The sequence below is a fragment of the Lycorma delicatula genome, chromosome 3 (genome assembly GCF_047948215.1).
Source record: "Lycorma delicatula isolate Av1 chromosome 3, ASM4794821v1, whole genome shotgun sequence".
Lineage (NCBI taxonomy): Eukaryota > Metazoa > Arthropoda > Insecta > Hemiptera > Fulgoridae > Lycorma > Lycorma delicatula.
In genome coordinates, this window is record NC_134457.1 from 78,657,314 (window position 1) to 78,672,456 (window position 15,143).

A 15,143-nucleotide genomic window follows, 5' to 3' on the forward strand; every position below is an offset into this window, starting at 1 on the left:
TGGTCACACAGTTCAGCAATATATGGTTGGTCACATGGAGTACAATTGTAATCCAAGAGGATTTTTTCTTTAAATGAAGTTTATCGAAGTTGGGGTTACATAAAACAAGGTAAAACACAAATTTTAATGTAACTTTCAACTATTTATATTGAAAATTATAATCATTAGAAAAAAACAAAACTTATGGTGCTTAAAAAACAACTGTACTTGTAAACTCCAAAATCAATTAAATATTTAACAAAAAATAATAATACATATTACATATTTAGAACATAAAATAAACGACAAAAACTATTACATATTTACAATAAAAATACAGATCTATATGATGAAAACATTTTGCTGTCATAACTTTTATTTAAGTTTAAAATATTATAATTTATTAAAAAATAAAATTTATGCTATTTACAAAACAAACTTACTTGAAAACTTCAAAATCTATTACATAGTTATAACACAAAATAATAATTCATATTACAAATTTATAACACAAAATAACTAACAAAAAACTCTTTTGTCACAAACATATCTGATAACTTATTTGGAAGAATTTTTACTTGAAACAATTTATACACATGCTTTGTTGGTAGGTTGGGCAAAGCCAATTATTGCACTTACTGGATGTCTTCCTGGTCGATTTGTTATGACCATGTCGATTAAGAAAACACCTTCCCAAGTTTTTGGTAGAGCTGGTGGAGCTTCTTCAATTCCAAGCAAAAGTTTACCTCGGTTTGATCTCCTTTGGTATGGGTTCCAAGATTACATGACAGTGTATCGCTGGCTACAAGTCAAAAGCCAAATCCTGCAGAAACTCTTTGGGACTGACATCAATGTAGTTTTTATTTGCTCTAAAAATGTGTAGAGCATTTCCTGTTACCAGATTCATTATGTGAAAAAATAATGTCAGTGTACACCAATCGGAGTTTCTCGACATGTAATGCCTAGACATTTTATCCAAAATATTGACACCATGGTTTGTAATATTGTATGTAGTGATAATGCACGGTTTCTTGTCTTCCCTGGTGTCAGCATAGAGTGCACTGATGTAATGCATAGTTGATATAGCACAACAAACTGCCCTTTTCTTCTCTGGTACAAATGGCACAAAAGTACACATTTTTTGGAACCCAAAAAGGTTTGATTTAGGCTTCCTATCTTAATCAGGCAGGAAACAAAGGAATCTCAGGCTTGTTTTGTTTCAAGTTCCTACATATGATAGTGATTTCTCTTCTAAGAGCATCTTAGCTAAACGAAGTAAGAAAAATAAATTGTTTGTTATGTTCCTGTGTGAGCCAATAACTGGTTCTACAAGGCAACATTCAAGATTTTTTGTCACAGTGCTCACTTAAAAAGGATCCTGTGACTGTTTGCCCACATATATTTCTAACTTAGTGATATAAAAGTTGGATGCAGATACTAGAGCATAGACCTTTATGCCAAAATTTACCAGATTTTTGGGATGTACTGCCAGCAAAAACACCTGCCGTGAAAAGCTATAAGCTGTTCGTCTATGGTCAAGCAATCAGTAGGCCTGAATGACTTCTCAGAATTTAACACAAATTTTTCAAACAACTATTTCACAGCAGATAGCTTGTTCTGTGCTCGACATAGTTCTCTATCACATACTTCATCCAGTCTCAGACAACACATTAAAAATCTAAACCGATACTTACTCATAGTGATACATCATATTACCTCACGTCCAGTTCCACGGCTGTTGTTCCACAAATCAAAAACATTTCGTCGGCTGGACTTCAAAACCCCCAATAAGACACAAAATGCCAAACAGAGATTTTATCTCCACCTCATCAATAGGGTTTGCACTCTTTCCTTTACAAATTATTTCTTTATTTTCCCAATGTATATGTTTGTGCATTCAACAATTTGCTGTATCATTACATCATTAATCAGGCAAACAAACAGACTGAATAGGGGTTTTCACCCTTTTAGACCTGGACCTTGTGATCCAGGCTTATGAAAAGCAGGTATAATATTGAAACATGATGTTTGTGATGTAGGTGGCACCTGGGATTCTAAATATCAGCGAGTTGGTTCTGATATTTTTTACTTCCAATATAGAACTCACATCTATCAAAATGAGACTGATGACTTAACTTTTCTGCAGGAGTATTTCTTCTATTTCTATACTTTGAGCTACCTCATGAGTGTTCTCAGTGTCACTATCCTGAACTGATTCTTCAATAAAATCTTCCTCAACTTCATCTGGGTCTTCGACACCAGTTACACTTTCACTGTCACTTTCGACCACTTCCAACCACTGCCGTATCTGTTTCTGATCACATTCTGGCATTTTCAATACAATTACAACACTATTTATACAAAAATAACAAAAAATTTAAAATAATCGATTTCAAAAATTGATATTCCATCATTACGTAATTGGTTGCGCAGAGTACAATGGTAATCTAAGGGGAAACAAAAACACTCAATACACACACTAAGTCAGTAACAATGCTGAAAACTGCATTCAGACGTCTGGTGGGTAGTTACAGCAAGGTAGATGACCGCTCAAGGTCATACATACTGCCAACTGCTCATGGCGACTAAAACAAAATGTATGAATTACAATAGTAATCCATGCAACCAATCCAGTGTTAAAAACTATTTCTGTGCTTCTTTACACATTAGCTCATATCTCACTTCTTTCTTCAAACTTTTCTGTCTATACATTTTTCCTCGAGCCACTTTTCCTTAGCTTTTTCAGTTTCCCTTCTTAGTTCATTAATCAACCTTCTATATTTGCTTCTAACTTCTTCTGTTGGTACATTTTTCCATTTTCCTTTCATTCATCTTGTCTAACTTTTCACTTGTAACCCACTCTTTTTGTATCCTGTTCCTATTTCTAAACCCTAACATCTCTTTTGCTGATTCTTTTAAACTCTTCTTAATTTTCATCCACTTATCCTATTCTCATTTTTTTCCATTTCCTGAATTTTTTTCTGTTCCCTTAGCTTCTCCAAATCATAGTAATCTCTTCTCCTGCCAATCCCAATTCTCTTGAGCTTAATGTCCACTTCTGCCACAACTAGAGTTTATATCTGTACCCGGATAAGCCTTAGTAGACTTTAAACAATTTCTAAATCTTCATTGTAATCATAATATAATCAATTTGATATTGTTCTCTGTTCATTTGTGATGCCCATATTTATCTTGTTTTATGATTTTCATACAGAGTGTTCCTCATCACCTTTTCATCAACATACTCAATCTTTAATACTTTTCCTACCAGCTTCTTATTAATCAGCATTCCCACTCCATTACTACCACACCTCTCTGCCCCTGAAAAGTAAAACTGGAAATCCCCGCTTGATATCTCTCCATTTTCTTTCTATCTCACATTATTCGTACCAGTTTTTTTTTAACATCTCATTCTTTTCATTCTCAAGTTTTCGACTTTGTAATTAGTATTAAGATATTCCATGTATTCTTAGTGGTTTCTTTCTTTCTTCTTAATGTTTTTTTATCTTTCCTCTATAAATATGGTTTGTCTGTTCTTCCTTCCCTTAGAGCTTATTAATATTCATGAAATCCTATTGTACTCCCAGAAATCCAATTGAGAGGGGCTTTACCTCCAGATACCTTTACAGCAAGATCCATCCCATATCATGAACTTTTAAGTTTTCCCCATTGAACTTTAGTGTGGTTTTCTACTGCCTTCTGCATTCTAATGCTGTTGACCACATGGTTCTTCCGCCTTCAGGAGCAATTTCTCACTCCCAGGACAATAGAGTGCCTGCCTTCTTCCTGCTCATCCACCCTCCTTAGAGGCTGTTGGTACTTGGTAGAAGGGTGATCACTGACACTGGTGATCCCAGTATAAGTGATCATCTAATTTCATCTTCAAATTAGATGATCAGAGCAGTGAATAAATTATGTTAGCTTTTGAGCTATAAACATACATATTTGGGTTGATGATAATGAGTAAATCTACAATAAATTTATAGTAATATTAAACAATTAATGATAAAAATAAAAAAAATAACAATACCTCACATTAACTCTTCCAAAAACTGATTGAAAAGCTTCACGCACTGGACTTATCTTTATTTCTTTATCAGATGCAACAATTACTTCCATTTCTGATCCAGGTGCTGCAGCAGAATAAAGTAAAAAGATAATCTTAAATATTTAAAAATAATATTACTTACTTCAGTAATAACTTAACACACGTGTAACTTGCTAACTGCACCAATATTTTTAGGCAGGGTTTTTAAGTAATTAACACCAAATTGTGCTGCAAATTTTTGCTACTCACGTTTACATTCTTAGTTTTGCTACTATAACACTATTTATATGGAATTGTGGGTAATATGCTGATACATTTTTTTTAGTTTTCATTTATTTTCTTTAACTTTTGGGTATCTTGAAATAGAACACATTTAAAAACTGATATCTACCAGTAACTTATTAAATTTTTATTTGACACAGACTTCAAACATTCAAATTTTAAATAACAGTAAGTATTAATTTTTAGTTTTTAGGCTTGGTTTCATTATATTTTAAGTTATCTGTTTCAATTTTTTTATTTAAAATTTATATAAGTCTATGAAAATCATTACTTGTATAAAAAAAAAATAACTGTTTGCCAAACACATTAGAATGATGTCAGGCAATATTAATAAATTATGCTGCAAAAATACAATGCTAAGTAATGAAGAGGACAAAAAAATGAAAATATTTCAAATTCTTAATATATAAAAAACTTATAACTGAATACCACATGACTCTCTTGTACAAAATGAAAACGGTAATTTAAAATCAGTCATTTGGTGAAGAATAAGGCTTGAACATATATTAAAAAAAATATATATGGGCATTGCTAAGAACCACTTCTTACTACTGAAGTCAGTTAAAAAGTGACTAAAGTATTAAATGAAAAGAACAGTTTTCTATTAAGGAAAAGTGGAATAATTTTTTTTCCTTTTAAATTTCTTTCTTAGCTTATATTATGCTGCTGATTTGTGAGCATTACAATTCCTCTATACTCTAGTAATTGAACAATTAAAAATAGAAGGCTCATGTAATTAGTAGTGGTCTGTCTGTGAACTATGACACCATTCTGGACAAGATCAATTGCCAAAAGGTAAAACTGAATCTATAATTGTCAAGGTACATCCATTATCTCAAACAAAAGTACTTTTGACAAAATAACTGGCATTCACAATAGCTAAAAATTGAAAGTTAAGAAAATAAAATTGCCACAAGATTCTTTCTTGTGAAAAATCCATTTTTAGCAGTAGCTTACTACATAGACTACTGACAGGGAAGATCTCTGCCACATCTTAAAAGTTTCAGCTGTACTAATGTTGGTATCCCTTTTTAATCAGGAAATGGACAAATTAGAAATTAATGAATCTGTCACAGCTTACCCTCTTGCATTCATTACATTAAAGAATGGAAAACAGTTTTAAATTTATTTATTTATTGTTAATCAAAATGAGTTAATTCAATTTTAGCACTTAATAGTAGTTAGATATAGTCAAACTACTTCTAGTGTGAGAATACTCAAACTGTTATACAAAATTAACTAAAATAGTTCTGACAGTGTAAAATACTATAACAGGCTTGCTAGACAATTACATTTTACAATATTATGCAACACAATTAATTTCTAAGGTAACAATGGTTAAAACTCAATTTTTATTGATGAAAATTCTAAATTAACAATTCAAACATTAATTAAACAGATCTAAATTAAAAAAAAGATTTTCTTCTTATTTTCCCATTTTCATTACAGCTGTTAATACAAATACTGATTAAAATAAATATTCTACATTAAATTAAAAATCTTTTCTGTTGGAATTCTTTACTACATGCTATTACAAATACTAAAAAATTAATTGGTCGAATTTTAAGTTATAATGAAGAATTTTTTTCCTTTTAAAATGTTAATTCATATGAGCACATATATTTTAAAGGACATAATATAAATAATCAATGTCTAGTTATCCTTTATTAAATAAATATACTTTTAATTCAATTAAAAACAATGAAAGTATCTTTTTTTTTTAATTAAATACATATTAGCCCAGGAAACATAAGACATCTCCTAACAGCACACCTTTGATGGAAAACTTCTTTTAATGTTTTTTGTTAAAAAGTTCTTTATTCCTTTAAAATGTAAATTTTAAATGCAGTAAAAATAATGATAATGATAGGTTTTATAATTTTGACTTATTAATAAGCGTTGCAATAAAGCAATAAGTTAAGAATGTAAAGGTTTTGTCAAAAGGTTCAATCCCAAGCGACATTGCTTTTTTTCTAAAATAGAAATTTTTTTTGGATGAGATTTGAATCATTCATGTATGATGGATGGTGTTAGCAGCTGGTTGTATGAGGAGAAACAATAATACACCATACAATATGAGATTTGTAGTACCAGTGAATGTCTGAGCAAAGTTTGTTATAGGAGGGTCATGTTCTATAGAAATGAAAGAAGATGCCATAAATCGTCTTTGATATAATTCATAACTATTTTTTTTATCAACTTTCATATAAATGCTCTAAAAATGCCTGATGTATTACATACAGTAGTTCATTTACCTTCATAGTGCCTCCACAGGTTTTTACTGCATCAGCTAAAAATTAATGTTTATGCTCAAAATTAAAATAATATTCATATATTAAGAATGTATTTACTATCATGACAAATTTAAAATTAATTTTTGGTACTTTTTTAATATTTGATATCATCAGTTCTATTGTATCACATAATTTTGACTATATTTTGATAGTATATACATCAATAAAAAGAATTCTAAATAATAAACAAAAAACTGTGAGTTAAAATGTTTAAAAAATTCATTATGAATTTATTATATATAATATTTTTTATATTTTATTTAAACATTACATTTTTTAATATATAAAATTATTATATAATCATTTTTAAATTTATATATAATAAACCTTCCCAAAATTGGAACTGGACATGGCTTGGGAACAGCAATCTGTCCACTATTTAGAGGCGCCTGCTATTCAGAAAAATAAAATACAATACAGTATTATGTTCAGTTAGTGTACAGAAAAAAAAACACTTTGAATAGAACAACAGTGTTGCAAATTCATTTGATGTAAAATAAATTTAAAAAAAATTAGTTGCTAATTAAAACTTTGTAAAAATTCAACATTTTTTATTATTTTTTTGAAAATAAAAAAAACATTGTCATTTGAATAAAACAAATAATAAAACTTGAATAAAAAAAATAATATTGTACTACTGTAATTGACCAACAAAATAAGAGAATGAAATTACTGTACTATAATAAAATGGAATAAAAAAAATGTATGCTACAAAAATATTAATCAAAGAAGCTATAGTATTCAATAATATTAATCAAAACACATATACAAAAAGAATGTAAAAATCACATAGAGATATGTAAAATTTATTTAGAGTTAGATAGTTTCAAATAGCTGTCTACTTTAGTTTGAACTGAGTCCGGGTACATTTTTTTTTTTCAGTAACACCTTCTGGTTAATCCTTTTTGTAAGAAATATTGCTTTAATTTTCTTACATCTTCTGTCGTCTCTTTACTCATGATGGTAAATATCCAGGCTCATTGTTGTCGGAAAAATTTTTATTCGTTTGGAAGTAATCAAGTCTCAGGCAACAACAAGATTGTTGATGTCAATCGACATGTCCTCTGTATTGAGCATGTCATCAATATTAGGGTAATCTGTAGTTTCCCAACAGTTCAATAAGTTCTTGTAATTCACTCTGTTCAATAGATTTTTCATTTGGGTCAGTAAGATTTCCAATGTTGGAATTATTTAATACTGGCTTTTACGAAACAAGTTCCCACTGTCATAGTAATACCCTGCTGTATTGCCATATAAATCCATAAAATGCATCCAACACATTAATGCTTTTAGAAAACAAATTAACATCCCTAACTTCATTCACTGTTGATAAAAAGTATTGTAACACCTTTTTCCTTTCGAATTTTAAAGTTCTGAATAATCCTTTGATTAAGTGGTTGACATACTGCAGTAGTATTTAGGAAAGAAATATCAATTTTACATTTTCTAAGCTAACATTAGAAGTTTGCAGTATCCGAGAATACTATGACTTTCCTATTTTGCCTTTCCATTCTACAATCAAAACTTAGCCTGTCCATCATCATATCCTCAGTCATCCAAAATGTTTTATTTGAATAACATTTAATTTCTAATGAGTTTATGTTTACACTCTTAAAACATCATAACTTTGCAGCTTTGCTGATTATTAATGGTTTTTCAAATATACATATTGATAGCCAACATATAAAAATCATCTTTCTGTTGATTTTCCCTCTGAATATTTTTCCTCTTTTTACCTACTGTTTTACTGGGCAAAGTCCAAAAAAAAGAGTTTCATCACAGTTAGTAATGTTTTTTCATTACAATTCACATGTATTTCATTTAACTTATCTTTCCACTCAGACACCAAGTTCTCATCTATAGCCAGACATTTCACCACAAACATTTTTAAATGAAATGTTATGTCTAATTTGGAATTTATCTAACCAACAACCCCCTGATGCTTTAAACTCATCGTAACTGAGTTCTTAAGCAATTTCTACGGTTTCTTATAAGTCAAATAGTCCAACTGCTAGGCCTGGCAATTTAGGAAATCCAAATTTGTTTTTTAAGATATCACTTAAGTTTTCTCAACATCAAAACACTTTGCCACATCAGGCACACCGAGTGTTTCTTTTTCATAGACATTTATAACTGCTACTTTTTCTTTTAATGCCAAGCGTTTATATTTTTAAGACATTTTAAGTTACAGTAATGATTTTTATAAAATACACAAATTGAATGAACAGTAAACATATATATAGAAAATTTACTACCATAAAAAAATATAGCACTATATGGCAACAAAAATATTACAAATGTTCAATGTAAAGTATACACAAGCACAGTAACTGATGATAAATCATGGTGGATCATGAATTGATTGAAATCATAATTCAGCATCTAGGCAGGAAGTGATGCAATTCACAGATAAACAAATTAGTCACACTGATTATAAGATAAAACAAGGAAAGTTAAAATCTTTATTCCTGCTGTCTGTTTTTCAGAACTGATTGGATAGTTATTATAGGTAAATTCATTGTCTGTTTCCATTAGTTATTTAGAAGGTCCATTATTAAGAAGTATTTTATCTATTAATAGCACTATAAAACTGCCGGAGAAACTAAAAGTGTTCAATATTAAGGAGTCCATTAAGAAAATTTTCACTTTATCAGTTTTTTATATATTAAATTATACATAAAATTACAAATTTTTTTATTATTTCCTTCCATCTCCTTCATAGCCCTAAAATTTGTTTCGAAGGTCAGCTGTGAACTAGAATGCTAGTGATGATATTGTGGAATGTTTAAAGGAAATGCTTACATATGTGTCTATACCATCTATCTGTTGTTACAGGATTTAAAGCCTACCAATTATACTGTGCATGCTAACTTTGCAATCAAAATGTTGCAGCATGAAGTTGATGTCTTTCTTGATTGTGCTGTGTTTTAGAGTGATAAGTCAATATTTCATTTTGGTGGAAAAGTTAAAACAGATAATTCCATATTTAGGGGATCAAAAAATCTTAACAGGCAAAAGGGACTTCCCAAAATTAAATATTTTCTCTGCAATATCCTGATGCTAAGTTTACAGGCTGTTTTATTTTTTTGCAGTAGTAAGCATTAACAGGTGTTGCTTATCTGGATATGATGTGTACAGGGCTCTTTCTGATTGCAAGGTGGAACAGAGAATTTTATTTGGCAACAATATGATATGCCTTTTCACTGGCATAACTACATATGGGATCAGTTAAATGATGTTTTCCCCAACTGCTGGATCGGTCAGCATGGACCTGATGACAGAGGGTGTCATCACCCTCCATTATGTGCCTCCATTACCTACTAATCTACCCAATTTGAGGAACAGGACTGAAGTGGCTGCCACTTCCATTACTCCTGGTTAAAGTACAACAAGAACTCTACTATTGGTTGGATGTGTACTGTATGATGAAAGTTGCTCACACTGATCACTTGTAGGGAAAAACTCTATTAGTTACTCTTTCATTTTAATTGTGATTCATTACTGTAGGTCAAAGTTAAGAGATATTAAATAACTTTAAAACCCCAATATTTTTTATGTACAGTTGTATAATCTGCATTCAATAAATTTCAGTACAAAGATTATGTTATACTTGGTGTAATTAATGTTTGGTATTTCCCTCATGTATAATTACTGTTTGTAATATCTATTAATGAAGAAAAAATATTTTTGGAGGTACTTCCCAATTCATTTTTTTCTCTTTCTTTTTGTCTTCATATAGTTTTTTCTTTTTTAAAATAAAATATTATTCTACTTCAACGACCACAAAAAAAGATAAGAGGTATAAGCAAATAAGCAATAATATATTTTTAAACATTTTTACATGATAATGTTAAGGTAACATTATCTTACTTTTTGCTTTGAAGAAATTATATTTTCAATTTTTATAAGTGAAAAATATTTTAACATTTTACATGGGAACAATTGTACGTTATCATGCTCTTTTGATTAAGAAAGTACAATAGTTAAAATACAGGCACTGTCTTCTTTATAGTGCACTGGATAAACATATAGATCAAAATTAATTATTTAAATAAATATAAATTCCATCATAAATTGGAAGCCTCAATTACCACCTCTTTTATAAAGCTTTCTTAACAATATCATTATTTAATGTAAAATTACAACTGTTTAATTCAAAATAACTACAAACTATAAAACTATTATGTAAAAAGTTAACAAAAAAATAAAAATAATTAATATTATAACAGGGGGTTAACTTACAACAGAGTTTATTGATGCCCTTTTGTAGAGTGGTTGGAAAGCAAATCACTACTTTAAATACCAAATAGCAGCTTCCAACTTGGATCAATTTTGGATTAATCCATTTGAAGATTTTTGACTGGTTTAAGTAGCTTTTTTGGATAACTTTATTCACAACAGCAGCAGCATATGAGTGGTGAGCATTCCAGTCTCATAATCTTGGGTTCAAGTTACCATGTCGAATTTGTTTTTTAACTTTTACTTTTTTCTTACCTAGTCACTAATGGAATGATTTTTTTATTTTGAAATGACCTGCTATGGACTATGAAAATAGTTCTTTTTGTTCCTTTTCTTCTTTCTACAATTCTTTCACTTTCTCAGATGGCACCTGTTTTTCTTCTTTTATCCATTTTATTAAGTAGATGCATTTTTATTATATATTATTTATAATAATAATATTTATACGAATTTGGGAAAAACTATAAATTTCACATTTTCTGATTATTATTTTATTTGAATATAACAATTATAACCCTAACTGTTTTATAATTTGAAAAAATTAAAATATAATAATTTATTTTAATTTTCAGCTTGTTTGTTATAATCTGAAAATATCTAATTTCTACTTTTTTTAAATCTTGACCTACAGAAATTCTGAAAATTAAAATAATTTTATTCTAATTTTCTAAAAGTTTCATCACACAAAATTTGTTTGTTGATTATTTGTTAATTCTTCATTCCCCATGTGACCCTATTCCCACACATTCATAAAGATTTTTAGATTAATGATTATTACATTCAAATAAAATAATAGCAACATGAATTAATAGAAATTTTTTCCAGATTCTTATAAATACTGTACAATAAAAATAATTGTCTGCATTAGTGCATATATAAGAAAAAGAGTAAGTTAGAAAAAAAAATACTGAGACTAAAACCACTATTCTCTTCATTATGAAACTGGAATGCTCACCACTTGGCTGCTGCAACTCCAGTGATTGAAGAATTACAAATAAGCTACTTGAACCCGTTAAAAATCATTAAATGGAGTTTACTCTTAAAAACGGAGCCAAGTATGAAGCCTGCCATTTTGGGTTTAAAATAGGGACCCCCTCCTACCGTCCTGTAAAAGGACATCTATAAACTCTGTTGAAAGCTGATTTCTGTCCTTGAAAGTAATACTGACATAAAAATTCCTTCATTTGTGGATCAAAAGTTGTAATCATTGAGTCAACTGAACTTTTGGCTTTCTCAGCAACTTTTGTAAGTATACTAGCTGATCCAACAGCATCTTTGACCCATCCAAACAATCCAGACTGATTCTGATTGACAGACAATTCAGTTGTAACAGCAGTAGTAGCAGGTGCAGTAGTAGTTGTAACACTACCTTTTTCAGCTGGTATAACAGGGCTGAATAAGAAATAAATCAAATATAAATGCTAAGTCAAACAATGAAAACTCAAAATCAATATGTAATAAATCAACATGAATAACTGAGTAAATCAATAAATGTTAATTATTAGTATTGATTTGAATTTTAGTCTGATTATTCTGAAACAACATGGTTTCATCCAAGTTTACTCAAAATTAATATTAGTGTTCTCAGACTAAGTTATATTTCAGCAAAAATTCCACTTTAAAAGGTGGCTAAATTTCTACATGATACAATCTATTCTACAATTCTACATGATACAAATTTGCTACATTCCTACCTTTGTAGTTTTCCCTTTAACTGTTAATATACAGTGGAGAAAAGTAACTGAAAAAATCTTCCAGTTTTATCCAAGCCAAAAGTACTTTCTGGATTAATAACATGGGCGGTGGGAAGGGTAAGATCTGAACTGTAGATTGCAAATCACAATTTGAGTTGGTAGGACTGTTATGATATTGTTTTGTTTACCAATGAATTCCATTTAGCTGCAATGGATTGTTTTTGGGAATTGTGTGATTAAAGTAAAAGCAATTTATAAAAATGGTGACTGTTAAGAAAGTATGATGAGAATTTCACGATTAGTATTCTACAAGGTAAAATATATCTAATTTAAATATTTTCATTGGACTTCAGGCAGAACATTGGACCTAGATTTAAATTTTCATCAATTCAATCGGTCCACAAACTGAAAATATCAGAATTTAAGGGAACAGTATTTTTGCTGAAGTTTTTAAAAAATGTGATGAAAACAAAAATCTCTTGAAAAATATCTGAATACTTGATAAGTCCATTTTTATCTAAATGAGAATGGTAACAAATAAACTTCACTACTTTGTGGCAGATAAACCTCACCTTTTACATCAATGACAGCTACATTGTGAAAAAGTAACTGTGTGGTGAGCAATGTCATCAAAAGGAATTAAGCGAGCATTTTTGAAAATAATGGCCATTTAAGTTTCTTTGACTTCAGAATTTCACAGGAGCATGATCAAACATTTGTCGGTGATAAACTGAAAAATAATCCACTGAATAATAACACGTGGTAGTAGGATGGCATTACAGCCCATAATATGAGAATATTTATTATAACTTTATGATATTTTCTTGGAAACTACATCCTGGAACAACATGATTTGGCCAGTGAGTTCACCAAATTTCTTTTTATGGGGGATTTTTAAAAGGCTGAATATTCTCTTATTGTGTGAAGGCTAGGATTCATGAAGATACTGACATGTTTCCTTTTGAGATTTTGCTTTGGGTCATATAAAAGTTACATTCACAAATGTAATAATACTTATTTATGAACTGTCGCAATCAGCAGAATGTTATGTTTAGTTAACAAAGTTAAATATATATTTTAATTTCATTACATATAAAAAGATGTATAGATATTTTTATATAGAGGGTTCAAGAATTGGGAATTGCCTCTTATAGTTTAAAATAACAATTGTAATACGGAGATTTTTAGGTTTTATGTTGGCAGCACTCATGAAGCACAGTATACACCAACAACATGTTTCCTATTTCATACAATACTAAAGCTGTTTGTTTGGAATTGAGTTTTGCTAAAAAAAATCACTGCCAGAGATATTAACACTGCTTGAATGATTATATGCAGAATAGAAGAAAAATATTCAAGGAAGTAGTATCAATAGTTGGGATATCAGTCACAAGTTGTCACTTTATTCTCTATAATGTAAATTAATGATTTTCTATGAGGCCAATGTGATCACAAAAGAAGACAGCCAGAAAAACAAGGAAAAATAGAACCTGAAATACTATAATCAAAAATTAAAGGGAAGAATCAAGATAAAATTTTGTAGTAGATAAACTGCAAGGATTCGAAAATTTAAGCTGAAAGTTGTTTTTTATTTGCAGGATAATGTTTACTATGAAACCATTCTTGAGGGCAGACAGTGAACAAGGAAACATATATCAATATATTTTGTCATTTATGGATTGCCATAAGAAAAAATCATCCTGAAAAATCAGAAACCAAGAATAAATTTCTTTTGCATGACAATGCACCATTACATCAATCTATGGTTGTTAAAGAGTATCTAGCACAATACAATATAACAGCACTGGGGCATCCACTATACTCTCCCAACTTGTTAACCATATGATTTTTACTGTTTCCTTAATTGAAAAATGCTCTTAAGAGAATAAAATATAAGAACACGAATGACATGGTGGCCAATACGACTGAAGTAACTGAGGATGATATCTCAAAATGGATTCCAGGAACATTTCCAACAAGTTATAAATATTTGGAAAAGTGTGTAGCTGCCAAAGGTTTAAAGGAAATATACTCTGAAACTTTTTCACGTAAGCAGTTTTTTTTTAAACAAAGCTATTCTGAGTAATTTTTGAACTAACTTGTATAAATAATGTCCATTCCTTCATACCACCCTTTTACTTCAAGAATATCTCCATATAAAGATTTCCTTTATACTATAACCAAAACAAGACAGATTTTTTTTTGTTTTGTTAACATAACAGAAGGAAAAAGAGATACTAAGGACTCTTGAGGATATATAACATAGTCTATGTGTAGAGTTGCTGTACTGCAGCAGAATTATCTCTGCCAGTCAAACTAAATCTAAAAACTAAAAACTATAATATTTCAGGTAACTTCTTAACAAGAAAATTAGCAGAAAATCTAAAGAAGACCGCTGAAAAAAAGAAAAATTAGAACCAGAAATAAAATAATCAAAGGGAAGAATTAAAGTAAGATTTTGTAGTATATAAATTGTACGGCTTTGAGCTAATATGAATAGGTGATTCTAAATATCTTGTCAAGTCCTAGAGGCAAGACTGGAAGGAAGGATAGGACAAGGGACAAGGAAGGCCAAGGATAGAATGAGAGGAGTACATTCATGGAATG

At 29.8% G+C, this 15,143-nt stretch overlaps 1 protein-coding gene across 6 annotated transcripts in view; it reads right to left on the minus strand.

Moving 5' to 3' along the window:
• Window positions 1-15,143, minus strand: part of LOC142321722 (protein PRRC1-A-like) — a 57,201-nt gene that overhangs the window by 18,157 nt on the left and 23,901 nt on the right. For all 6 annotated transcript variants that reach the window (XM_075360033.1, XM_075360030.1, XM_075360031.1 and 3 more), the window contains exons 4-5: window positions 12,011-12,234; window positions 4,010-4,112 (exon numbers count right to left, since the gene is read on the minus strand). In XM_075360033.1, the coding sequence (XP_075216148.1) occupies window positions 4,010-4,112; window positions 12,011-12,234 (327 nt within the window). The remainder of the gene's footprint in view (window positions 1-4,009; window positions 4,113-12,010; window positions 12,235-15,143) is intronic.